The sequence below is a fragment of the Aotus nancymaae genome, unplaced genomic scaffold (assembly GCF_030222135.1).
Source record: "Aotus nancymaae isolate 86718 unplaced genomic scaffold, 86718_ANA_hifiasm-v0.15.2.pri h1tg000053l, whole genome shotgun sequence".
NCBI classification, from domain to species: domain Eukaryota; kingdom Metazoa; phylum Chordata; class Mammalia; order Primates; family Aotidae; genus Aotus; species Aotus nancymaae.
Window position 1 is genome coordinate 18,766,242 of NW_026988467.1, and position 27,772 is coordinate 18,794,013.

Below are 27,772 nucleotides of genomic sequence, written 5' to 3' on the forward strand. Positions count from 1 at the left end.
AAAGTGCTTGGATTCCATGGGTAAGCCACCATGGCCCAGCACTTGTCAGTGCTCTTATTTTGTTTTCAGGAATGTATGATTGGCTTTCACCTTGATGGAGTTTAGAACACAGCCTGCTGTAGAAGATTGCCTAGAGAAGATTCTAAGTTGCCTGCTTATTTGAATTATTTCACGGTGATAGTAAGAGTTCATAGTTGAGTGTTAAGTGCTCTTTGCAGAGTGACTGACAACCTCTGATGGTGATACTATTGTCTCTGTTTACCCAAGAAGGAAGACTTAATTAAGTAGCTTGCCCAAAATTACACAAGAATGGGAATCTGAGCTTTAGGGATGCTTGATTGAAACCACATGCTGTTTACTGCTACTCTGTAGTTTCCTTGAGCATGTTAGAGACTTGAGAAATAATTATTATGTGATTAGGTTATTTTGTCTCTTAAAATAGAGGTGGTTTACAGCTCTTTCTATGATATTTTGAATCTCTTGGCTACAAATGTGATACTAAATTACTCTTTGAGATTGGAGTGAAGGGTTTCTGAAAGGATTGATGAAATTAGCAAATAACCCTGTCTAGTAGAAGCAAGGATTTTTCTGAGTTCCCTCTTATTTGTAGTATTTAGATGCTTTTACTTAACTGTTCTGATCTTTAGGGCTGTTTCTGCAAGTTTTGATTTTGCATAAGAATAAGGTGCCATATTAGGTATATTTACTCTCTGTTAGGTGGTATACTAAACTAGTTGCTTTACATGCATTACCTCATTTCTCTTTATATAGTGGTTTTGTGAATTAGAGATTAATTTGTAGATGAGAAAGTTAAGGCATAGAAGTGAAGTAACTTGTCAGGATCATACACATTGAGGTGGAGCTAAGATTAGAACCTATATTTGCTTGTCTTAAAAAATCTCATTTTTTTTTTTGAGTCAGAGTCTCACTCTGTTACTCACACTGGAGTGCAGTGAGATGATCTCACCTCACTGCAGTCTCCTTCTGGGTTCAAGTGATTCTCAAGCCTCAGCCTCCCCAGTAGCTGGGATTACAGGTGCGTGCCACCACACCTGGCTAATTTTTTGTATTTTTTAGCAGAGACAGGGTTTCACCAGGTTGGCCAGGCTTGTCTTGAATTCCTGACCTCAAGCAATTCATGCGCCTTGGCCTCCCAAAGTGCTGGGATTACAGGCCACTGTGCCCGGCCTTTTTTTTCTCTTTTTTAAAGACGGGGTTTCACCATGTTGGTCAGGCTGGTCTTGAACTCCCGATCTCAGGTGATCCGCCCATCTTGGCCTCCAGAGTGCTTGGATTACAGGCGTGAGCCACCACGCCGGCCATTTTTTTCATATTACTACTTAAGTCAACAAAGTTTTAAAAGACATTTAATAATTTTATTTGTTCCTGCCCTTAATATATTCAGTATTGTATTGGCTACATGGGGAGCGGGAATAAAGAAGTATAAGCCTAGTTGTTCCCCCAGAGAACTTAAAATCTATTAGAGGGGGCTGAGCGAGGTGGTGCATGCTTGTAGCTACTTGGGAGGCTGAGGCGGGAGAATTGCTTGAGTGTGGGAGGCAGAGGTTGCAGTAAGCTGAAATTGTGCCACTGCGCTCCAGCATGAGTGACAGTGAGACCCTGTCTGCAAAGAAAAAAAAATCTATTAGAATAAACATAAGCATATGTGACTAAAAATAACATGATTAAGTACTCCTGTGATTTATTTATTTGGTGAGTGAGTACTGTGTGACTGGTATTGAGCTATTTTTTGGGCATACAGCAGTTACTGCCTTTACGGAGATTTCCTTATTTTTAAAAATCTGTCTCTACTGCCATATAACATAATTACAGATTATGACCTTACAATAAAGGAAATAAGGTAATATGGTAAGAGGGAAGGCACTGTTGGCCGTGGGTAATATGGTCAGGGGAGGACTTTCTGAGGAGATGATGATTTGAGCTGAGAACTGGTGAGTGAGAAGACAAAAGCTTTAAAGAGCGGGGGCAGGAGTATTGTTGGTAAAGACCTGAAGGGATGGCCTGGTGAAGTGGCTCATGCCTATGATCCCAGCACTTTTGGAGGCTGAGGCAGGCGGATCACCTGAGGTCGGGAGTTTGAGAGCAGCCTGACCGACATGGTGAAATCCCGTCTATACGAAAAATACAAAAATTAGCCGGTGGCACATGCCAGTAACCTCAGCTACTCGGGAGACTGAGGCAGGAGAATCACTTGAACCTGGGAGGCGGAGGTTGCAGTGAGCAGAGATTGTGCTATTGCACTCCATCCTGGGCATGAATTGGCTTGACATAGTTAATAATTTAATGTAAAATATAAGCATAAGGGCGATTTTGGTATTAATCTATGTCAATTTAAGATATATGACTAGATAACTATATTTTAGAAATCTGAGGTAAGAAAATCTCTAGGGCCTGGGTGTGGTGACTCACGCCTGTAATCCCAGTACTTTGGGAGGCTGAGGCAGGTGGATTGCTTGAGCCCAGCAGTTTGAGACCAGCTTGGGCAACATGGCGAAATCCTATCTCTACAAAGTACAGAAAAATTAGCTGGGCGTGGTGATGCGCACCTGTAGTCCCAGCTACTCGGAAGGCTGAGATGGGAGCATCCCTTGAGCCCAGGAAGGTTGAAGGTGCAGTGAGCTGTGATTGAGCCACTCCTCTCTGGCCTAGGTGACAGAGTGAGACCCTGTCTCAAAAACAAAAAAAATCTTTAGGAAACAAACCTGTATATTTGAAGATCAAGGGCTAAAAATCCACTGAATGCCATTTAGCAGAGGATGTATAACGTCCATTACCCATCTGTTTCCAAACAGCATATTTCCAAAATTATACATCTCTTTACAAATAAATGTTACAGTATTCACTATAGAGGCACCATGAGGACTAGTTACAAAACATGCTGCTCACTTTCACAAGGCATCTCTGAGCCATCTCTTAAGGCATCTATTTTGATCGTGGGCCTTTAAGAACATTTTCTTTGCTTTAATTAGTTGCAGGTCTCCATTTTCATTGTCTTCATAATTGGCTTGATTTCCCCTTGGCAGACTTTTTTTCCTGATTGTCCCCACCAAGGTCTCATTTTCTAGCCTTTCATCTGACACATGAAAGTTCCACTGCTTCATCTTCAATTTCTGTTTTGTTCTTAGTATAAGCATTAATTTCTCAACCTCAGGAGTAAATCTGATGAATGACATTCCTTCCACAGAGATGATCTTAACATAACAAGAGGCTCTGCTCTTCTATTATGAAATTCTTTCCTTTTATTAAGCTCTGGCAAATATGAGTACCAGCGCTCTTAACTAATTTTGTTGTATTTCTCTTCTAGTTGTTTCTTAGTTTCTGAGTCCAGTCCTCTTTGCATTAACTTCATGTGAGTAGGTTCTTGGACAATTGGTCTTGTGCTCAGCTGCCATGCTTGCTTCAGCTCATGCTGTGTTCTGGCCACCTGCTAGTTTCTTAGTTAAGAGACTAGAATGGGAAAGTTGCACATAAGGATGCCAATTGGTAGTGTTATAAAGGAGGAATATGTAGGGTGTGATGCTTGTTCATTGTCTGTGTAACCCTTTGGAATTGTTGCTCCAAGAGGGTGTGAACTTTGTTACGTGAATTGTGGGGTATGTCTGTGTATAGGACAAAACTCGGCACATAGTAGATGCTTACTAAAGACTTGTTGAATGAACGAGTAAATCAATAAGTCTTGAATATTTTGAGGAAAAGTCTTATTGTAATCTCCACTCTATTCCTTTTTTTTTTTTTTTAACTCTATTGCCCAGGCTGGAGCGTGGTGACATGATCACAGCTCACTGCAACCTCTGCCTCCCGGGTTCAGGCATTTCTCCTGCCTCACCCTCCCACATAGCTGGGACTACAGGTGAGTGCTATCACACCCAGCTAATTTTTGTATTTTTGGTAGAGATCGAGTTTCACCATGTTGGCCAGGTTGGTCTCAAACTCCTGACCTCAAGTGATCCGCCTGTCTCAGCCTCCCAACATGCTGGGATTACAGGCATGAGCCACTACTCCTGGCCGATACAGGGTCTTGTTCTGTTACTCAGGCTGGAGTGCAGTGGTGTGATTAGCCTTGACCTTTCTGGCTCAGATGATCTCTCACCTCAGCCTCACCAGTAGCTGGGACTACAGGCATATGCCACCACTATTTTGTATTTTTTGTAGAGATGGGGTTTTGCCATGTTGCCTAAGCTGGTCTTGACCTCCTGGGCTCAATCAATCCTTCTGCCTTGACCTCCCAAAGTGTTGGGATTACAAGCATAAGCCCCCACACCCAGCCTAGGTAGGACTTTTTTTTTGAGAGCGTCTTGCTGTGTTGCCCAGCTGGAGTGCAATGGCACAGTCTTGTCTTACTTTGCGACCTCTACCTCCTGGGCTAAGGTGATCCTCCTACCCCAGCCTCCCAAGTAGCTGGGACCACAGGCACATGCCACCATGCTCAGCTAATTTTTGTATTTTTGGTAGAGATGTGGTTTTGCCATGTTGCCTAGGTTGGTCTTGAACTCCTAGCCTCAAGTAATCCACCTGCCTTGGCCTCTCAAAGTGCTGGAATTACAGGTATGAGCCACTGTACCCTGTCTCAGGGTAGGATTTTCTAAGCAGTATTCTTAGTTGAACATACAAGGCCAGCTGTATGCTTTTTGTTACACATTTTCTATGATACAGAAGCAAACAAGACAGTATGTTAGCATGCCTGCGTACATGTGAATGCATGGAATACGTTGCTGTGGTTTGAGTACTTTTGGTTGCCTAAAAATCACATGCATGAGTAGATGTTTAAAAAATTGTACATTAGATATGCAACTATAACTTACAACAGAAGGTTATATAAGCTGCGTTTTCCAAAGTGGCTGGAATTGACAGGAGAGACAAGTAGTTTTGATTTTCTGTTTAATCCCACGTCTAGACTAGTCCTTCTGTTGAATTGGTAAGGAAGATTTGTGAAATTGGGTCATTCTTCTCTTGATTCCTGTAGTGCTTTTTCTTTCTTGTATCCTAAGTATGAAAATGGGTTACTTCAGGGGCAAATGTATTCCACATGAAGACAGCTTTACTTTCAGTGTGTTTTGGATTAGAGCGAATGCAGTGTCAGAAAAAGAAAATTTGGTTCTGTTAGTAACAGTTTAATTCTGTTACCCCACCCCAGAGCTTAAGGGCTCAGTCTTGCAAGACTGCCCTCATAGCCAGCAGCTACAAATGCACTGCCTAGGCTACCTACACCTCTCCCTAGTAGACTACAAATTTTGGGAGTCCCTTGACTCTTCTTAGCTTTGATTATTAGCTAGAACAACTCACAGAACTCAGGAAAATATTTTACTTACCGTTACGCTTTTGTTATAAAAGGGTAAAACTCATGAACAGCCAAATGGAAGAGATACATAGGGCACGGTTATGGGTTGGGGAGGCCTTCAAGTGTTGCCTTCCCAGTACCTGCTTTTCCCTCATCTTGAAATGTTCACAGACCTAGAAGCTCTCCAAATCTCCTGTTTTGGAGTTTTCATAGAGCTCAGTTTCCAGCCCCCCTCCACTCTCTGGAGGTGGGTGCGTGGGGCTGAAAGTTACATCCCTCTAATCACTTTGTCTTTCTGGTGACTAGCCCATCCTGAGTCTTCCTAGCATCCCTTCCACCTCCACACTGTCAATTTATTAACAAAAATTCAGGTGTGAATTTGTTATGAATAACAAAAGACACTCAATCACTTAGGAAATTCCTAGGTTTTTTAGGCGCTCTCTGCTAGGAACTGGGGACAGAGACCAAATATTGCCACAGTGTATTACCAAAAATTTGACTTGCCTTTTTGTTCACAGTACTGTTAATACTTGACATAGTTTTATAAGGAGTGTAATCTGATTGAGAATATAAATTTTTTGTAAAACTTATTAGCAAATATTTAATCTCAAATCTTAAGATTGCTGTATGTTTGTTCCTAGAATGAACCATGGGGCACAGGAAAATAGGACATTTGTAGCTGGGAGCCTCCCTTTCCTCTATCCAGATCCTTTGCTCAGGGATTGTCTGGTGGAGTTAAGATGGCAGCCAGCCAATCACAATGATACCATAGAGAGGGTTCCATAGCTTTTTAAAATCTATAGCGCATGGACTTGACAAAATTTCAGGTGCTTTAGCTCTGAGATTCTCAAAGGATATTTGGATTCCCATAGTGTTAACCTAGAAGAGGCTGGGTGCCATGGCTCATGCCTGTAATCTCAGCACTTTGGAAGGCCAAGGCGGGTAGATCACCTGAGGTCAGGATTTCGAGACCAGCCTGGCCAATATGGCAAAACCCCGTCTCTACTAAAAAATAACAAAATTAGACATGGTGGCATGTACCTGTAGTCTCAGCTATTTGGGAGGCTGAGACGAGAGACTCACTTGAACCCGGGAGGCGGAGGTTGCAGTGAGCTGAGATCATGCTGTTGCACTCCAGCCTGGGTGACAGAGTGAGACTCTGTCTCAAAAAAACAAAAAACAGAAAAAAAGAAAACTAGAACATACATGTATTGGAGGGGTAGATAACCAGGAGCCCCAATTCTAAGTTGTGGTACAAATCAACCTCACTGTTAAAAAGGGGTAGCATTTGGGTTATTGGTGCAAAATAACTTTTCTTTCTTTCCTTTTTTTTTTTTTTTTTTTTTTGAGACAGAGTCTCGCTCTGTCACCCAGGCTGGAGTGTGGTGGTGCAATCTTGGCTCACTGCAACCTTTTCCTCCCGGGTTCAAGCAATTCTTCTGCTGTAGCCTCCCAAGGAGCTGAGACTACAGGCACCTGCCACCATGCCCAGCTAATTTTTTGTATTTTTAGTAGAGACAGGGTTTCACTTGCTAGCTAGAATGGTCTCGATCTCCTAACCTTGTGATCCGCTTACCTCGGCCTCCCAGAGTGCTGGGATTACAGACGTAAGCCACTTCTCCTGGCGCAAAGTAACTTTTCTGGTCAGCAGAATGGGAATTGTTTCTATGTGGCCTCTTTGCTGCCATAGTGATTTGATACTATTTCAACAGGAAATTAATATAGGGCATAATGAACATATCTGGCCTATATATATTGCAAAACCCAAAGTCTCTCCCCTGGTTGCTCCCTTTACCCACCCCAATCTGTGGAATATCTGTTGACATTAAACAAATAAACATAAAAAAAATAGAGGCCAGGTCTTACTATGTTGCCCAGGCTGGTCTTGAACTCCTGAGCTCAGGTGATTCTCCTACTTTGGCCTCCCAAAGTGCAAGGATTACAGGTGAGCCACGGTGTTAAAGGGCTAAACTACAACAAATTTAAATCTCACTTGGCTTTATCGCAATTTTAGAATTGGGCATTGCTTCATTCCACAAAACAGAGTAAGTGTTTGAAGGAGCTGAGCAGAAGGGGTTGGCTTTACAGACAGAGAAGAGCTGAGAAGAGGAGAAGCAAAGAATAAAGAGCCTGTTAGTTGTTTCAGAGCTACCTTTCTTGTAAGGCAGGGACAGGGAGAAGATAGAACAATAGAAAAATAACTGATTAGTTAATATCAGGTTACTTCAGGCTGCTTTTTTTGTGTAAGGATTAAAGCAGAGGGAATTTCATTATCATTCCAATTGAAGATTGAAAGTGGCCTATTTGGAAAACTGGCTGTCATCTCTCCGTTTCTCAGAAGGTCAGATAACTAAATTTAAGTTTAGTGATGTGAAACTTTAACATGGATGACTCCATTTTGATTTTTAGTCTAGTCTCTTGGGGCCCAGTGCAGGAGATTAGTCCACAACAGTAGCCTCCAAAATAGTTTTTATTTAACACATAAAACAATTATTAATACATGCCAGATGCTTTGCAGAATAGTCTTAATTAGAACTTGACTCTGAAGTGACCATCTTTGTAATGGTAACTCCAAATTTGATTACATTTGCTGAGAAGAATTAGTATAATTGTCCCTTGATATCATAGGGGATTGGTTCCAGAACTCTCCAAGGATACAATCCTTGAATGCTCAAGTTTCTTATATAAAATGGCATAGTACAGTTAGCCATCTATATCTGTGGGTTCTACATCTGTGGACATGGAGGGCTGACTGTACTATTATTATCTTGGAGATAAAAAGTGTTAGGAGCTTCTAAGAAGTTTGGAATTGTTGCTGTTTTAAAATTTCTTATATTGACTTAAAGGTACTGTTACTTGTTTAAGACTAATAATTAACATCTACTAAGCATGTACTGTATGCCAAGCACTGTTGCAAGTTCTTTACATGTATTATCTTATTCAGTCAATTTACCTTATGAGAAAAGTAATACTGTTTTCATTTTACAGAAGGGGAAACCAAACTACACAGAGGTGACATAGCTAGAGTGTGGTAAAGCCGCTCTGGTTCCAAAACCTAGGCTCTTAACAGGGGACTCACAACCAACCAGTTTGTAACAAATTGCTAACAGTCACGTGAGGAAGTCTAAGAAGTGGAAGACTTGCGGATAAATAGAAAGGGGAAGCGCAAACTCTTTCTTGCTCTTTCTTCTTGCCTCCCTTTTCCCAATAAAATTCAGTAGTTATATGCAGGGTGAAAAACAGGAAGTGAGCTTAGCCCCCTGTTTTTTGCTTCCTCTTCTTTATTTTTGCCTTCCTGTTTGCATTGCTGGTAACTCTCGTGGATATATACTTGTCACTCCACTAGCACTGATTACATTTGTTTTTATTAATGTCACTTCTCAGACAGTATAGTGTAATGTAATGTTTATTAAGAGCAGGGACTTGAGGCTGGGCACAGTGGCTCACGCCTGTAATCCTAGCACTTTGGGAGGCCCAGGCGGTTGGATTACTTGAGGTCAGGAGTTCAAGACCAGCCTGGCAAACATGGTGAAACTTTGTTTCTACTAAAAATAAAAAAATTAGGTTTAGTGGCATGTGCCTGTAATCCCAGCTACTCGGGAGGCTGAGGCAGGAGAATTGCTTGAACCCAGGAAGCAGAGGTTGCAGTGGAGCTGAGATCATGCCATTGCACTCCAGCCTGGGCCATAGAGTGAGACTCTCAAAAAAAAAAAGCAGGGACTTGAGAGTCAGACTGCTTGGGTTTAAATTATAATTCTACCCCTTACTGGCTGAATAACCTTGGCTTAGTTACTTGCTGAGCCTCTTACCTGTAAAATAGGAATGATATAGTACATACTTCGTAGGCTTTTTGGGAGGATGAAATGTGTGAATATGTGTAGTATGGTTTGAACAGTACATGGCACTTAGTATAATGCTATATAAATGTTTGCTGCTCGCTATTATTATTTGAGAATTCTTTTAGATTGAACCAGTAATTGATTTAGCTTAGGAGTCAGGGTCCTTAACTTTTAATGCTGTATTAGTTTGGGTGCTTCTCTAGTGCATAAAAAGAGAAGGAAAAAGGAGATATAAAAGGAAATTGAATAAAGAAAGATAAATATGGCTGGTTGCGGTGGCTCATGCATGTAATCCCAGCACTTTAGGAGGCCAAAGTGAGTGGATTGCTTGAGCCCAGAAGTTCAGGACCAGCCTGGGTAACAGTGAGACCCAGTCTCTCTTAAAAAAAAAAAAAAAAAGCCAGGCATGGTGGCATGTGCCTGTGGTTCCAGCTACTTGGGAGGCCAAGGTGGGAGGATTGCTTGAGTCTGGGAGGTGGAGGTTGCAGTGAGCCGAGGTTGTGCCGCTGCACTCCAGCGTGGGTGATGAGAGTAAAACCCTGTCTCAAAAGAAAAAAAAAAAAAGATAAATATACTGCAGATAATTTTGATGAGGAGCGGGAGAGTGTATATTTCTTGTAGGTTACTCATACTAACATAGTTTCATATTCTTTTTGTTTCATGAGTTTTGCATCCATTCAGCAGCTCACAGTGCACTGGTCTGGAAGTGCTCAGTGCTAGAAGTATAGTGGTACACGAGGTAGTATACATTCATTTACAGAGATATTAATAGGCATTTATAAATTGTTTTGATGAAGTGTTGTGAATGGTGCTATAGAAGCATGTGGCATCTGACTAAGAGTGAGGTGGTTCTGTATTTTTATGTTTAATTATAATCCCTTTAGGATTATAATTTAAATAGGACTTTATCTTAAAATCTAGGTGTATCTTGGGTGGTGTTTCTTTTTATTCTTTTAGAAAACTATTAAAGTATTTCATTGAATCTTAACATTCCAATTTTATAGAAGTCAAAATGTGGGGGAAAATGGCTGATAATGATTCTGAGAGACTCTCAATAAAGATACATTCTGACTTTAGAGATGTTTAAATGTGAAAAAAAGCATCTCAAATTAATGACTCTTTGGTACTTGTAAGTGATAGCTTCTTAAAATGGAGAACTCTAGTAAGAAGCTATAGTATCTATTTATAAGTCACCATGATTTAGAGCAGTCTGGCTTTTTCATTATAAAAATACAAGTTTTGGACTAGGCATTCTGGTGCTAAAATAGCTGCTAAGACCAGTGATCACCCTGATCTTTGTTCAGTTCCTCATGTTACTCATGTAATTACTGTGTGATTGTGCGGTGCTCTGCTGCTTGTTGGTTAGAGCCTGAGTAACTATAGCCCTAAGGCTGGACAATGAATCATTCTGTAAAGCAGTGACCTTTGTATTGCAGTCTAGTTCACGTGCATGCATATATATATGTGTGTGTGTGTGTGTGTGTGTGCACGTGCACATGTAACCAAAGAACAGCTTTCACAAAATAATATTTAGCACACTACTTGGAATTTTCTCTGATATAGCCTCCTCTCCTTTATTTATTTATTTATTTTTTAATTTGAGACGGAGTCTTGCTCTGTCACCAGGTTGGAGTGCAGTGGATTGATCTTGGCTCATTGAAACCTCCACCTCCTGGGTTCACATGATTCTCCCCCCAGCCTCCTGAGTAGCTGGGACTACAGGCATGCGCCACCACACCCAGCTAATTTTTGTAATTTTAGTGGAGACGGGGTAGCCAGGATGATCTCTTGACCTCATGATCCACTCGCCTTCGCCTCCCGAAGTGCTGGGATTACAGGTGTGAGCCACCGCACCCGGCCTTCTCTCTTTATAAAAAGGAATATGCTGCTTATCACACCACTTTGGACCTTTTAAAAATAACACTTAAGAAGTTGAAACAGCCATGGATCAGAAACTCAGAAATGGACTTTATTTGTTATTGTAACTTTTAGCAAGTCAATATTTTTCTTACTGGGTTCTTTTAGCCATAATATGTTATTTTCTTGCTCTGAGCGCCTGTTAACCTGTTGCTGAGGGAAAAAAAATACATATATAAGTATAAATAAACAAATGTCTTTAATCTTTTTGCAGGTTAACATCAGATTTGAACTATTTAAAGTGGATACAAAACTATTTCAGCAATGCAGACAATTAAGTGTGTTGTTGTGGGCGACGGTGCTGTTGGTAAAACATGTCTCCTGATATCCTACACAACAAACAAATTTCCATCAGAATATGTACCAACTGTAAGTATAAAGGCTTCCTTCTGTTAGTAAAATGTGTTAAAATTTGATATCCTTTTGGAAACACTTTCTCTGTGTACTGAATTTTTTCTGTTGTCTGCCTTTGTTTCCTGTTTTTAAAGATCTTGACTTCTCATGGGTAAATTATATACACTTTAAAATTAAACAGCTGAAAAATCAGTGGAAAGTCAGAAGGGGTGACACAAGGGTTTGCAAGAAGTGCTGGGAGGCAAAACTCCGGTAGACAAGATTCTAACGAGTGGTGGTCTCAATTTGGTGAAGTATGCCCTACATCTTGGAATGAGGTGACCTTTTTTTTTTTTTAATATATTTTGGCCAATTATTGATCCAATACTTGGAGGTCTCCTGGGATACCATTTGGGTCCTGTAACTTAAGAGAAAGTAGTGTGTGTCTCCGCTTTTCTTGCAGAACTATTCTCTTAGCAGTAATGGAGTTCCAAACTGGGTCTTAGAGGCAGAGAAGAGAAGACCGTTATGTTATGAGAACACCAACAGAAACCTTTGGGAATCACCCACCACAGCTGTTTTTTTTTTTTTGTTTTGTTTTTTTGAGATGGAGTCTCACTCTGTTACCCAGGCTGGAGTGCATTGGCGCAATCTTGGCTCACTGCAACCTCTCCCTCCCGGGTTCAAGTGATTCCCCTGCCTCAGCCTCCAGCTGGGATTACAGGCACCGGCCACCACGTCCGACTAATTTTTATATTTTTAGTTGAGACTGGGTTTCACCATGTTGGCCAGGCTGGTCTCCAACTCCTGACCTCAAATGATCCACCTGCCTTGGCCTCCCAAAGTGTTGGGATTACAGGGGTGAACCACTGCACCTGGCCCCATAATTGTTTTTTTTAATCAACTTTTTGGAATGGTAGAAGGAAGATGGGAGTAATAAAAATATTGAAGTGAGAGAGAGAGCTATTTAGAGTTTCACTCATTTGTGAAAGGTAGTGAGACCCTGTCTCAAAAATGAGTAAAGTTTTTTTTTTTTGAAGGGGGAGAATTTGAAGGTATTATTAAACACTAAAATCACATATATTTTTTGAATTGGCCCATTTGGAGACAGCATAAATGGAAGATGTTTTGAGGTTCAGTGGACTTACAGGGGACTTGTAGAGGTACACGAATCTTGTTTCAGAGTGAGGACAGCTACCAAAATTTTCTGTTTCAGCCTCCATTGAAGTTACTTACTTGTAAACATAATTTCTGAGTCTTTTATGACTTTGATCTTCTAGTATTGTATTTAAAGTGGGCTTGTGGGTGTTTTATATGTATGTTTGTGTGTAGATCTCTGGAAAAAGGATAGCGCGAGAGGAAGAGTAGTAGTAGAATAAAATTTGGAATGAGCTGCTTTAGGTAAATGAATGGACCATGAGGCACAAATAGTGCTCTTATGGTACCTGTTTAAGTTAGTATGGAAATAGATTTGGTGTAAAATGCATTTTTGTTCCCATCTATACATTGGGGCTTGCCATTTGTAGAGTAATAGAAATTTAGAGCTGGAAGGGACAGTACATAGTCTTATCCATCTCTTAGGGATGAGGGTATTCTGGCCCGATTTAGGGATGAGACTGAGAAGTCTAAGTAATTAAACACTAGCTTAAGTAGAGTTTGGAATTGAAGCCAGCTTTTCTGATTCTTAGTCTAGTTTTGGATATGAGCAATCCAGTAAAGGAGGGCTATTTTTGAGTCGTTTAAGTGTGATTTATAACCTGTTTGGTTTGAGAGCTTAACCACAGTCATTCCATTTTGTTGTTCTTGTTTTTAAGAACGGACTTTCCTTTAACTGTCATCTCCCTCATACTCTTGGCTTCTCTGGCTCTTGAACAATCTATTAAAACATGAAGAGTAGGTAGCTAAAAGGTTTAGTAGGCCTGGTCTTAAAATACAGTATTCTTCTCCTAGTTGGAAAGCTTTTTTTTGCTTTTTTAAAATTTTATATGTCATTTAATTTTTAAATTTTTTAGTGTAAATTGACAGATTACAGTTGTGTATGAAAGCAGTGCTTTTCTTTCTTTCTTTCTTTCTTTCTTTCGTTTCCCTCCTGTTGCCCAGGCTGGAGTACAATGGTGTGATCTTGGCTCACTGCAACCTCTACCTCGCAGGTTTAAGCGATTCTCCTGCCTCAGCCTCCAGAGTAGCTGGGATTACAGGCATTTGCCATCAAGACTGGCTAATGTTGTGTATATATATATTTTTTGAGACAGAGCCTCTCCCTGTTGCCCAGGCTGGAGTGCAATGGCACGATTTCAGCTCACTGTAACCTCTACCTCCTGAGTTCAAATGATTCTCCTGCCTCAGCCTCCCAAGTAGCTGGGATTACAGTTGTCTGTCACCATGCCCAGCTATTTTTTGTATTGGTAGTAGAGACAGGGTTTCACCGTGTTGGCCAGGCTGGTCTCGAACTCCTGACCTCGAGATCTACCCTCCTCAGCCTCCCAAAGTCAATTTTGTATTTTTAGTAGAGCCAGGGTTTCTCCTCACTGGTCAGGCTCGTCTCAAACTCCTGACCTCAGGTGTTCTTCTGCCCACCTCGGCCTTCCAGAGCGCTGGGATTACAGGCGTGAGCCACCTCGCCTGGCCAAAGGCATTGCTTTTCAATTGTAAATTAATTCAGAAGAATCCAGAATTTGTGTTGGGTCTTATCCCATTTATCGTTAAACCTCCTATTTTCACAAATAACTTAGTACCACCAATGTTAACATATGCTTTACTGAATGTGATAAGGGTTTCATGGTCTATTTACATATTAAGCATCTCGTTAAAGGTGGTCATGCAGTTTGTGCCCAATAACAGAATTTTACTTACAACTTCTCGGCAGGCTGGGCACTGTGGTTCATGCTTGTAATCCCAGGACTTTAGTAGGCCAAAACAGGTGGATCACGAGGTTAGGAGTTAAGAGACCTACCTGGCCACATAGTGAAACCCTGTCTCTACTAAAAATACAAAAATTAGCTGGATGTGGTGGCATGCTCCTGTAATCCCAGCTGCTTGGGAGGCTGAGGCAGGAGAATCATTTGAACCCGGGCAGCGGAGGTTGCAGTGAGCTGAGACCATGCCATTGTACTCCAGCCTGGGTGACAAGAGGAGAGTCTGTCCCCCCCAAAAAAAGAAAAAGGAAAGAAATTCCCAGGAAATAATCTGCCAGCCTTATCACGGAGAGTTTCTTTGAGTACTTTGAGGGAACCACTATTTCTTTCAGATGGGCTTGCTTGTAACAAGGCTTACCTTTTTCTAGGACTCTGAAAGGAAGGAAGGTCATGTATCTAGGAGATTTTAATTCTAGATGAAAAGGAAATGGTCTGTGAAGAAATAATTTCTTAGGAATCAGATTCAATGTTGAGGTAGACCACTGTCTCAAAAGTTTCAAACTTGAACAGGTTCATTTTGTGTAGCTAGAGGACTCTGCTCCTGTGACACCTCTAAACCTTCTTTGGCCCTTTTTTTTTTTTTTGAGATTCACTCCGTCACCAGGCGCCAGGCTGGAGTGCAGTGTCGCGACATTGGTTCACTGCAACCTCTGTCTCCCAGGTTCAAGCAATTCTCCTGCGTCAGACTCCCAAGTAGCTGGGACTACAGGTGCACGCCACCATGCCCAGCTAATTTTTTTGTATCTCTTGACCTTGTGATCCACCCACCTCAGCCTCCCAAAGTGCTGAGATTACAGGCGTGAGCCATCACGCCTGGCCCTTTGGCTCTTTATCCAGGCTGCTGAGGTAGAGCAGAAATCTCAGAACACGTCCTTTGTCTTTTTACAAGAACCATTTAGCTCGCACAAGGACGTGGTTGGCCAGATTGGTTATATAAGGATGATGGATGGACTAAGGGACAATTAAATCTTAGCAGGGAAACACTACCTTAGCTTAGGAGTTGTCCTGTCCCATTTTAACTCTCTTCTTGCACACTGACAATGTTATATTTTTTTGTTTTTAGGTTTTTGACAACTATGCAGTCACAGTTATGATTGGTGGAGAACCATATACTCTTGGACTTTTTGATACTGCAGGTAAAAACTTATGTCTTTTATACTGTTTTGATCTTTAACAGTTGCTAGTTGTCTGTCTCTTGTGAACATTTTGAGAAACTAGCACACGAGCAAAGTGCTTGCCTTTTATTAGTTAGCGGGATTGAACATAATGATCGTTGATGCTTGACCAAGGAGCAGTTCCAAGACCTGGATTGGCAAATAGGAGTTTGGAGTACCCTGGGTGAACAGTATAGTAGATGAAGTTGAGTGGGAGCAGAGTGCATTACACAAGCTTGGAATTAAACTAAATCCTATGTGTGCACCTTGCAGATAATTGGTAACTGTATTAGTGGTTGGGGAGGGACTAAGGGAATGAATTCATAGGAATCATTACCACTGATTCTCTCCTGTCATCCTTGCCTGCTCCTTTTTAAAGCCTAGAGTTTCCTAAATATGCCTAAGGTTATAAGGTTGTAAGCCATATACAGTATTTATTATTATAACTCTCTGATATTTGAAGGCTTATTCAATTTATGTGTCTAATAACATGTTTAGTTTCTTATGATAGCTTATTTTATACTGTATCTGAAAATATTTTGAGAGTGAACCAATATCTAGCTCACAGTATTGACATTTGTCAGCTATCCAAGTTGTAAGAACAAATTACTTTCTTCCTTAAATGAACCTAATTTCTTGTTTCTAAGAGTGGCTGCACATCTTAATTTCTGACTTTTCTCTTTGTGCCGTCTTATTATCAACTCCGTTAGCCAGAGGAAAATCTCAGAAAGGTATCCTTTAGAATATCTTTAAAATGTAGGAATTCTAAACTTTCTGCTTTGAGTTATTCTGGTACTGTCTGCAAGCTAACATGTTGCTCTCATGGAATGTGTTATACTGTGTACCATGAGGAACTATTTGGATTTGACTGAGAATATGAAATGGAGAGACGATAAAGTTTAGAGAAAATTTTAATACATTAAAAATTAGGAAAGTAATGGTATAGTAAACTTGGAAAATGGAGAAAACAGTGACCCATAATCTCATGGTAAATAAGGGATTTTTTTCTGTGTTCATTTATGTCCAAGGGCACAGAGAAAAGATGATTTATGGCTACTTGTGGTTGAAAATTAGTATTTTCAGATTTCAGTTTATTTTTGGCAAGCCTTTACATTTTCTGGTGAGTACTTTTTAAAACTTTATTGATGCGTAGTACAATAAAAATCATTTTAAGGCTGGGCATGGTGGCTCATGCCTGTAATTGCAGCACTTTGGGAGGCTGAGATGGGCAGATAACCTGAGGTCAGGAGTTTGAGACCAGCCTGGCCAATATGGTGAAACTTCATCTCTACTAAAATACAAACATTAGTCGAATGTGGTGGTGTGTACCTGTACGTCCCAGCTACTGGGGCGTCTGAGACAGGAGAATTGCCGGGAGATTGCAGTGAGCCGAGATCCTGCCACTGCTCTCTAGCCTGAGTGACAGAGCAAGACTCTGTCTTAAAAAATATATATTTTAAGTGTTTAGTGTGATGCATTTTGCTGATCCTCCACCGTAATAAAATGCACAACATTTTTATTACTCCTCAAATTTTCCGTGGTGAGCCCTTTTACCACTGAATGGTCTTGGGACCCTTATCAAAAATTATTTGACGATCTATGTGAGGGTTTATTTCTGGGTTCGCTTTTGCAGTCAGCCCTGTCCCTTGACCTGGTTTCAGGCAACCACAGATGTGTTTTTTTTGTTTCTACCGTTTTGCTTTTCTAGGGTTTCATATAAATGGAACCAAATAATACGTAGTCATTTGTGTTTGACTCTTTTTACTTAGTGTAATGTAGAGTTGTCCATGTTGTTTGTATTGGTAGATGTTTCTTTTGATTACTGAGTGGTATTCTGTTCTGTGAATATGTCACAATTTTGTTTATCCATTAATAAGTTGATGGATGTTTGGTTCTAGTTTTAATACTGGTGCTATGAATTGCTTCCACGTTTTAGCTATTTTGAATAATACTGAATATCAACATGAGTATGCAAGTATCTTGTTGAGGCTCTGCTTTCAGTTCTTTTGGGGTATATACCCATAAGTGGAATTGTTGGATCACGTGGTAATTCTCTTTTCATTTTTTTTTTAGGAACCTCCATAATGTTTTCCACAGTGACTATCCCATTTTATAGTCCCACCAGTAGTATGCTGGGGCTTGATACAGTCACATCCTCTTAAACACTAATTTTCAGTTTTTTTTTTTTTTTAAATTATAGCCATCCTAATTAGTGTGAGGTGGTATCTAATTGTGGTTTTGATTTGCATTGCCTTAATGATTAGTGATGTTGAGCATTTTATGGCCATTTGGTTATATTCTTTGGAGAAAGGTCTGTTCAGTCAAGTTCTTTGCTCATTTTTTTTTTTTTTTTTTTGGTTTTAGGAGTCCTTTGTAGATTCTGGGTATTAATTTCCTATCACATACATGATTTGCAAATATTTTTTCCTGTTTTGTGGGTTGCCTTTTTATTCTCTTGATAACTATCTTTGATGTAGAAAATTTTTACAGTTTCATGAAGTTTGTTTATTTTTTGGTTGGTGGGATATCCAAAGACATTAATCGCCAAGTCCAACTGTGAGTCTTTTGCCCTATGTTTTTTGGGAGCTTTAAAATTTTATGTCTAACATTTAAGACTTTTATCTATTTTGAGTTAATTTTTGTAGATGGTATTGGGTAAGGTTCCAACATTGTCTTTTGCATGTGGATGTCTCATTTTCTCAGCACCATTTATTGAAGAATCCTTTTACCACTAAATAGTCTTGGCACCCTTATCAAAAATTATTTGACCTAGGCTGGGTGCGGTACCTCACATCTGAAATCCTGGCACTTTGGAAGGGTGAGGTGGTCAGATCACCTGAGGTCAGAAGTTCAAGACCAGCCTGGCCAACATGGTGAAACCCCATCTCTACTAAAAATACAAAAATTAGCCTGGCGTGGTGGTATGTGCCTGCAGTCCCAGCTACTTGTGAGGCGGAGGCAAGAGAATCTCTTGAACTTGGGAGGTGGAGGTTGCAGTGAGCCGAGATTGTGCCATTGCACTCCAGCCAAGGCGATAGAATGAGACTCTGTCTTCAAAAAAAAAAATTATTTGACTATTTATGTAGGGGTTTATTTCTGGGTTCTCTAGTTTATTCCATTGTCTTATATGTGTCTCTATGCCAATACCACAGTGTTTTGACTATCATAGCCTTGTAGTAAGTTTTGAAATCAGGAAGTGGGAGTCCTTCAGCTTTATTCTTCTTTCTCATGATTATTTTGGCTATTTAGAATCGCTTGGATTTTGATGGGAATTGCATTGAATCTGTAGGTTGCTTTGGATAAGATTGACATGTCAACAGTATTAAGTCTTCCAATTCTTGAACGTGGGATGTGTTTCCATTTATTTATGTCTTCTTTAATTTATTTCAGCAGTTTTGAAATTTTTGTTGTCCAGGTCTTTTGCCTCTGATTAAGTTAATTCTAAGTATTTTTATTATTTTGAGTATACATTAATTCTTACCAAAAGTTTTTCTGAGGCTTTATCAGTTTCAGATACTTGTCTTACATGCACACATTAACTAAATATGTGAGCCTGTGTTTGTAATCATGATGGGCAGTGGATTTTGTCATCTGGGTTTCACTGAGGTTTTTCTTTCCTTAGATGATTTCACTGTGATTGTTTCTTTACCATATCTGGCAAGGATTTTTTTTTTTTTTTGAGATGGAGTTTTGCTCTGTTTCGGCTGGAGTACAGTGACACGATCTTGGCTCACTGCAACCTCTGCTTTCTGGGTTCACGCAGTTCTGCCTCAGCCTCCCAAGTAGCTTGGATTATAGACGGTGTGCCACCATGCCTGGCTAATTTTTGTATTTTTAGTAGGTTTCACCATGTTGGCCAGGCGGGTCTCAAACACCTGATCTCAGGTGATCTACTTTCCTTGGCCTCCCAAAGTGCTGGGATTACAAGGGTTGATTTTTAACCATTTCTGTAGCAAGAATTTATTATTGCATTTATTATTGGGTTTCTAATGGACACAAAGATTGAACACCACAAACTAGTAATAAAAGCAAATAACATAATAGTAAATTCGTTGCTGTTCTGAGTGCTTAAAGTATGTAGAATTAGCTTATTGAGAATATTGCCCACATGCTATATTACAGATCCATGTATTTTATTAGATAAGTAAGTTGCTTTTTGATTAATGACCAGCGTGCTTTTAATGCTTTCAGGACATCAAGATTCAGTTGCTGAATTCAGTCCAATATTTTTCTTTTTTCTAGGGCAAGAGGATTATGACAGATTACGACCGCTGAGTTATCCACAAACAGATGTATTTCTAGTCTGTTTTTCAGTGGTTTCTCCATCTTCATTTGAAAATGTGAAAGAAAAGGTAAGCTGATCAGGTATTCTTGGCCTAAGAAGGTCATCCCAGAATTTCTACTGACTTGTAATAAATAGCATTAGAGGTTTGTGGATTAACAAAGGTGTATTTTAAAATACCTTTTTTAGTGGGTGCCTGAGATAACTCACCACTGTCCAAAGACTCCTTTCTTGCTTGTTGGGACCCAAATTGATCTCAGAGATGACCCCTCTACTATTGAGAAACTTGCCAAGAACAAACAGAAGCCTATCACTCCAGAGACTGCTGAAAAGCTGGCCCGTGACCTGAAGGCTGTCAAGTATGTGGAGTGTTCTGCACTCACACAGGTAAGGATGGCATGAAACTCCATGCGTATTTACAGTCTAGTCATTTATTAGAGCATTAGGATACAGGAGTTATTTCTAACAGTGATCAGCAGTGCCCAGAGATGCCCAGCAAGAATATGAGCAGCTTCATATTGTATACTCTTTTGTTAGAGGCGTCTTTGTTTTTTGGAGAATAATTATTATAGTTTCTAAACTGCTTGTGTTGGTAAGCTCTCATGTTGTACTGAGTGATTCTTCAAAAACCTTATAGGAAAGGTTCAGATGAGCACAAATTTGCAAGACAGGATGTGAATGATTATTTTTTTCTAGGCACTTAAATTTTCATCTAAATACGTCTCATCTTTTCTTGCCAGTTCTGACAATTGATATTATACTGTTTCTTGGGTAATTCAACCAGGATGGGAATTAGTCATAATGATTGAGACTTTCATGTTAAAGAAGGCGGCCATGGCCGGGTGCGGTGGCTCAAGCCTGTAATCCCAGCACTTTGGGAGGCCGAGGCGGGTGGATCACGAGGTCAAGAGATCGAGACCATCCTGGTCAACATGGTGAAACCCCGTCTCTACTAAAAATACAAAAAAAATTAGCTGGTCATGGTGGCGCGTGCCTGGTAATCCCAGCTACTCAGGAGGCTGAGGCAGGAGAATTGCCTGAATCCAGGAGGCGGAGGTTGCAGTGAGCCGAGATCGCGCCATTGCACTCCAGCCTGGGTAACAAGAGCGAAACTCCGTCTCAAAAAAAAAAAAAATAAAAGGCGGCCATGGCTATTTCTGCCACAGTTCTCAAGCATGCTTTATATAGTGTCTCTATTCCTATGTTTTTGGAAGTATTCCTTCCTCATGTGGACCTCTCTTTCATTCTGGCCTTTTTTGAGTGATTTAATTGGAACTCCTTTAGTAGTTTGATGGGAAACTCAGATTTTGAGGATAGGGAGCAATGTTAGGGTATTTAGAATGGGACTTGTAACTGATGTGTATGGTTTAAACTTTTTCACCTTAATGATATATCATCGGTTCTATCCTTAGAGTACTGTTCTGGGGGCAAAGGAAAAAATTATGGAAATAATTAGCACAAAATTCTTATGTTCAGTACTGGTACTGGTGCTTTGAAGTTGGAACAGTGAGCAAACATGCCTAATTAAAATAGGACAAGATTGAAGGGTGGAGGTTTCTAATCATTATATTAAACTCATTATATTATGCTTGCTTTTTCAGGTAATTGTTCATTTTTATTGTTTTTTTAAAAACATTATTGGATTCTTAACTCCATGTATACTAGGGTAAATGGCATACATATATGATTACTTATTACATATACACTAGGTATTTAGTTTATAGGGCCTAGTATAATTTAATAAGCTTCAATTTAGTACTCAGTTGGATACAGTAAAACTTGGATGCTTAACTGGGATATCCCTCAGGATAACATCAAGGCCTAATACCAGATGCTTTAAACATAATCTTCTAATTCTAGTTTTTGGGGCAGTTTAGTGCTGTTTTAAAAGCAGCTATTTAAAAGTTTAGAAGATTTTACATCTTCTCACACACAGTATTATTTTGAGAGTTTAAAAAAATGCCTGGTGCTGCCTTCTTTGTTTTAATAACATTCCCAGAAAAGTGTGCTTGTGTCTGTATATAGAGGCATAGAATGTCATGTGTGAAACACTTGTGTCCGTATTAGACATTAATTCTCTGTGCTTCTGATGCATGCTGCTGTTCTCTAGATAGGGGCTGCTTTGAGGGAAAGACACATAGGCCCTGTGGATCCACTTTGAGGTTACTAGTTAGTAAAGCTTTAGATAATTGGATGCTTTTAATGTAAGATTTTTAGTGTCAACAGATGTATATAGTAAATCACTTCGTAGCGAATATGAAGTTTAAAAGGTCTTAGCAGGTATATTTTTCTTAGGAGAGTTTGAAGTATGGAAAAGTCAAAAGAGGAGAAGTTACAAAATGGGATCTGTCCTTGTGTTTGGGAGCTAGAACTTTTAGGATTACAGATTCTGTTTGTTGATTAAGACTTCTAAAACTAAAGTCTTAATGTAAACAGATAATGGTCAAGCAAAGATTATAGAGAAAGGAATTCCTTCTTGTTAAGGGATACACTCCAGTTTCTAATGGTGGTCCTCCTCTTTTTTTCCTTATAAAGTATGTTTTCCTTTCTGTACTCCCTCCTTCCTTTTATATTTGACTAGGAACCAGAGTTGGTTCCTAGATGTGTAGAAAGGATTGCAGAGGAATTTTAACTTTTATGTAGCATTTCTACTTTGTAAATGATGTAGAAAGAAGAAAGCTTTTTAACCTCTTTGCTTCTTTTAAAGGATTTATTGCTGTTTCTGATTTATTTTGTATCTAATGTGATGTATGGGTACCAGTCCTGTGGGATGTCATGGATGGGGGCAGGGTAGAGGTGGGAACACTTGGGGTAGTCTGGGGTTGGCACTTAAAGTTGGAGCTGTGTTCTGGGACTTTTAGGACACATTTACTTGGGATCAAACTGATCAAACTAAAGAACATGTGAAACAACCTTGGGTGGTAAACTTGTGGCTTCAGATTTAGGTGAGTTTAGGTGAGTCTGTAGACCTGGGTCCTAAGTACCACCACTACTGAGTCACACTGTCATGTTGGAGTTTCTGGCTGAGGTGTAAGTGTATTTCTGTATATTAATCCCCTTAAGATCTGAGAATATTCTTTGTTTTCACTCCATGCTTTATGCTCTGATACCCATGCAGACATCTTAAAGCCCTGGATTGCTTGCTAAAACTCATTCTAGGACCCCATTCTTTGTTTTCTTATGACTTGGGTGGTGGTTACTTGCTCTGATAACATTGCTGAATAACTGAAGTGTATGCTGTTTCTAGAGTCCGTTCTTTAAACTCCTTCTTGTTGGTACTATTGCACAATTAACACTCTTTTTAAACGTCCAAAGCTTTTTGTTCTGGGAAACCAGTTTACTCCGAAATCCTGATTAATCGCATTCAGATATGTCATTGAACCTAGAAACACATAGCATGCCTGTGCTATTTGTTAGTCTGCAATTTGTGTCCTTCAGTTATTCAGGGGCTGAATTCACATAAGCCTGAAATTGTAATAGATTTATTTCCAAAATGTGTTAGAAGTCAACATATTGCATTTTAATAAAAATTGCTTTCCTGCTCAGTTAACCTTGCTTGAGGTGAAGTTTTTGGTCAATTACCTACTCTCGCAATAATGGGCTTAAGATCTAGCATTCTGGCATTTTTCTTAAGGCATACTGCTTCTGTGAATTCAGCTCATTTAATCCGGACTGCTGTTGTACCTGCTAGTCTTTCTAATCCTCTAACCTGGCTGCTATTCTCTCTCCTCCCCTCTGTCTTGTAGAGAGGTCTGAAGAATGTGTTTGATGAGGCTATCCTAGCTGCCCTCGAGCCTCCGGAAACTCAACCCAAAAGGAAGTGCTGTATATTCTAAATTGTTTTCTCCTTCCCTTTGCTGCTGCTTCCTGTCCCACTACTGTAGAAAGATCGTTTAAAAACAAAGGAATAAAACCATCCTGTTTGAAAGCCTCTGCGTCTTTTTACTCACCACCTTAGAGCAACCTCTGTATTAGTTTTGATCAAGAATGCAATATCTTATAGAAATTTTTTGTGATCAGTAGTCAAGTTGGACTTTTTTAACTTTCTGCTGCTTGAGTTGCCTGATGCTCAGAGCTTTTTGGTTTGGATTACTATTGAAAAAGGAAACTTGGTCTGGCATTAAGAATGTCCTCTTGGAGAAAATAACAAGAGTTTAACACTTCTAGATCTTAGTTCTAGGTGGAGAAAGTAACACAAACACGATTTTACTCTTATGATCAATTGTTAATTGTAATTGCATGACAAACTTTATGGGAAAGGGGTGACCTTCTAGTCGAGTGTAATGGGGAAGGGAGAATTCTTTTCTAGTTTTTCTTTGTGCAGTGAAACTTTGTGTTGCTGTTGCTTTGGCTGTCTGTGCTGTAGTGGAGTATTTGTCAGTCTGGGGTGGGGAAGATATTGATGTATCTGCTACTGCTTTATAAGTTCATTTGTTGCGTTATCTTTTAAGAATAGCATCCATTTAAACAGTTGACTTACAGTTTGTTAATGTTGAGATGTAAAGCTGCCACCTTTATATTTTCCTGCTTCTGATTTTATTGTGAGGGAAATATACAATTGTGGTTACCTTCAAATTTTGAAATTAAAATATACAACTGTTTGTATAAATGCCTGATGAAGCTTTATTCCTGTTACACTGACTGGCTCTAATTTTACATATGTATCAAGTACCCACATTTTTGCTCCCTTGAATCTCCTTGGCTCTGTCTAATTGGTGGGATAAAGGGAGTTCAAAGTGACTATCTTTGCAGCTATCATAATCACCCTGTCTCTCTTTGCCTGTGCCTTCCATAGAATAAGGATGCCACTGACCCGTGCCCGTCCTCTCAGTCCTGTTTCACATCCAGCTGTTTCATTTGAATGCAGAGCTGCTTCCCTTGTTTTTATGTAAAATGTTTCAGCAGCACATTACAAAACTCATATTGAATGAGCAAATGACCCATGTGCTTGTTTGCTTCTTGTGACATACATTGGTCTGCACAAAGCTTTCTTAAAGGACCACTGTCTCTTTCATGAATATCTGCTCTTCTGATCCTGAATTGCTGAATCCTTCCAGTGCCCTGGACAAATCTTGGTGAAGTGAGATTATTGTGTTGAGATTCAGGGTTGTTTTTAATGTTTATTTCTTCACCAACTCTTGGGGGTTTGAATGTTTTAAATTTGAACTCTATTATACTGAAAATCAGACCGCCCGTTTTTTCTTTCTACCCCTTTTCAGAAAGGCCTAAAGAATGTATTTGACGAAGCAATATTGGCTGCCCTGGAGCCTCCAGAACCGAAGAAGAGCCGCAGGTGTGTGCTGCTATGAACATCTCTTCAGAGCCCTTTCTGCACAGCTGGTGTCAGCATCATACTAAAAGCAATGTTTAAATCAAACTAAAGATTAAAAATTAAAATTCGTTTTTGCAATAATGACAAATGCCCTGCACCTACCCACATGCACTCGTGTGAGACAAGGCCCATAGGTATGGACCCCCCTTCCCCTCCCAGTACTAGTTAATTTTGAGTAATTGTATATTGTCAGAAAAGTGATTAGTACTAGTTTTTGTTTCGTTGTTTAAAAAATTTTTTTTTTTTAAAGCAAGGCATGCTTGTGGATGACTCTGTAACAGACTAATTGGAATTGTTGAAGCTGCTCCCTGGTTCCACTCTGGAGAGTAATCTGGGACATCTTAGTATTTTTTTTTTCCCCTCCTCTGTTTTTGGGGGGAGTGTGTGTGGGGTTTGTTTTTTAGTCTTGTTTTTTTAATTCATTAACCAGTGGATAGCCCTTAAGGGGAGGAGGACGGATTGATTCCACATTCCACTTCCTAGATCTAGTTTAGAAAACATGTTCCCCATCTGGTGCTCTTAGGAAGGAGTATAGTAAATGCCTCATTTAATAACATACTCCTTTTTGAAAGTTGCCTTTTCTCTCCACCCTTGAGTAGATCCAGTATTTGATGAAACTCATGAAAGTGGGTGGAGCCTGTCTTGCCCCTCCTCTTTTCTAGGACGCACTATATGTGACTGTGACTTTCAAGGACATTTGTTTGCCATTTGCTGATTTTTTGGGGAAGTTAATTTCTAACTTCTTTCACTGATAAATGAAGAAAAGTGTTGCACCTTTGAAATACACCAAATGAATTGAGTTTGTAATTAAAAAAATTTTTTTTCCCTGTCAGTCATTGTCTTATATGCTTAGCATAGATTTGCAACTCAGTAGTATATGGTGTTCCTAGAATGCAGCTGAAGACCTGGTATGTAGAGGAAATACGAGGGGTGGTGCTAGAAGACAGACATCTGTGGAATGATTCACATCCTCTCAAGTTAAGAGGATGGAGGCCTGCTTCATTAAGAAGCTGGGGGTAGGGTGGGGGTGGGGAGAACACTTAACAACATGGGGACCAGTCAGGGGAATCCCCTTATTTCTGTTTTACATACGAGGAACCCTAGAGCAGCCAAGTGAGGCTCTCTAGCTTTATAAAATCATGGAAAGAGTCTTACGAAGACTCTTCATAAGTGTTAATAGGGATTTTATCAGCTTATTTTGGTTGCAGTTTCCAGTTTTTAAAGATGTTTAGGTAATCTTTCCCACCTTCCCAATCCTAATTCTTGTAGATTCATTAGTGTTGAACCAATGCTTTTTCATGTCTCAATTCTTTGTATATGCATTCTTTTCAGATGTATTAAACAAACAAAATCCCTTCACAAGCCAGCCTGAGGGTTGTTATTTTCCCTCCGTCTCTTACTTTTCAGATGTTGAGGAGTGGGAACTTGACTCTTGATAACATCAGTTTTTAACAAATCTTGGGATCAAATTTTAAAGCTTTGTTATTTTTATTTTCTGGCATTCAGTTTGAGATAATATTTGGCCCTCTGTATATTCAGGTTTGTGCTTTCTCCCCTGAGTTTGGTAGGCAAGACAGGAACTCCTTCTCTTAAATACCAAGTAGGTCCATAATAATTCTTAGTGAAGCAATGTTCAGGAAGCTCACTCCTTGTGCAGGAAGGAAATGTCAGTGTACCTTTAATCCGTAGATCATTGGAAAGCAGCTAGTTTCCCCCCAGGTTTTCTGCATCAGTGGTTCTCAGACTTGGCTGCTAACTGGAGTGCACTTGAACAGTGTGATTTTTACATTTTCTAGGTATTTCTAAAATGTAGCCAAGTTTGGGAACCACTGCACATAGGTGGTTATCTCAAATTACTTCTCTCAGAATACAGATTCCATGCTATGAATCTGAATGTGTGGGGTACCTTTCCTTTAGCTGGCTAGAAATGTTTATTTACCTTTAGTACATTTTACTGATCTATATGAGAATCTTAGAAACTAAGAACCCTTAAAATCAGTTAAGGTTGATACACTGTGGCCTCATTTTGATAGTTCTCTGCATGGCGTCATGTCTGGCATGATTTGCATACTGTGCTAGAATTAAGCTGGGTTGGTTGAGAAGGGGTTAGGAAGAGGCAGGTGTAAGCTTTAACAGTTCTAACCAAGAAATGCATCTTATTTATTCCTTTTTGGCCATATTGGGGAGAGAGAACCTGGATCATGTGATGTCCTGGAAAGCAGAGACATACGTATCCTTACTGTAGTCAGGGGCATGTGGGTCCTTGACTGTTGCTATGTCTTTGTCCTAAAGTAATGTTTGACATATGAGATGGCTCTAGAAATAGTCATTTGATGGGTATATTATTTTATGAATAAGTGAAATAAAGCAGGTGATATGGTTGTGTCAATGAATTATCTATGTATCAGAAGAACAGGGGTGGCAAGGAGATTGATAGAAGCTAATGTTTTTTTTTTTTTTTGAGACGGAGTTTCGCTCTCGATACCCAGGCTGGAGCGCAATGGCGCGATCTCGGCTCACCGCAATCTCCGCCTCCTGGGTTCAGGCAATTCTCCTGCCTCAGCCTCCTGAGTAGCTGGGATTACAGGCACGCGCCACCGTGCCCAGCTAATTTTTTTGTATTAGTAGAGACGGGGTTTCACCATGTTGACCAGGATGGTCTCGATCTCTTGACCTCGTGATCCACCCGCCTCGGCCTCCC

The 27,772-nt window shown here is 40.0% G+C and overlaps 1 protein-coding gene across 8 annotated transcripts in view; it reads left to right on the forward strand.

Annotated features, from left to right (window-relative positions):
• Positions 1-25,903, forward strand: part of CDC42 (cell division cycle 42) — a 65,018-nt gene extending 39,115 nt beyond the window's left edge. For 4 of the 8 annotated variants that reach the window (XM_064363433.1, XM_012440105.2, XM_012440104.3 and 1 more), the window contains exons 2-6: positions 11,270-11,424; positions 15,367-15,439; positions 19,700-19,809; positions 19,929-20,126; positions 23,486-24,348. In XM_064363433.1, coding sequence (XP_064219503.1) covers positions 11,320-11,424; positions 15,367-15,439; positions 19,700-19,809; positions 19,929-20,126; positions 23,486-23,575 — 576 coding nt within the window. In that variant the 5' untranslated portion in view covers positions 11,270-11,319 and the 3' untranslated portion in view covers positions 23,576-24,348. Of the gene's footprint in view, positions 1-3,325; positions 3,371-11,269; positions 11,425-15,366; positions 15,440-19,699; positions 19,810-19,928; positions 20,127-23,485; positions 24,349-24,926 lie in introns of those variants that run through there. The other 4 variants (XM_012440103.3, XM_012440102.3, XM_064363431.1 and 1 more) reach the window with 3 other exon arrangements.
• The last annotated feature ends 1,869 nt before the right edge of the window (positions 25,904-27,772 follow it).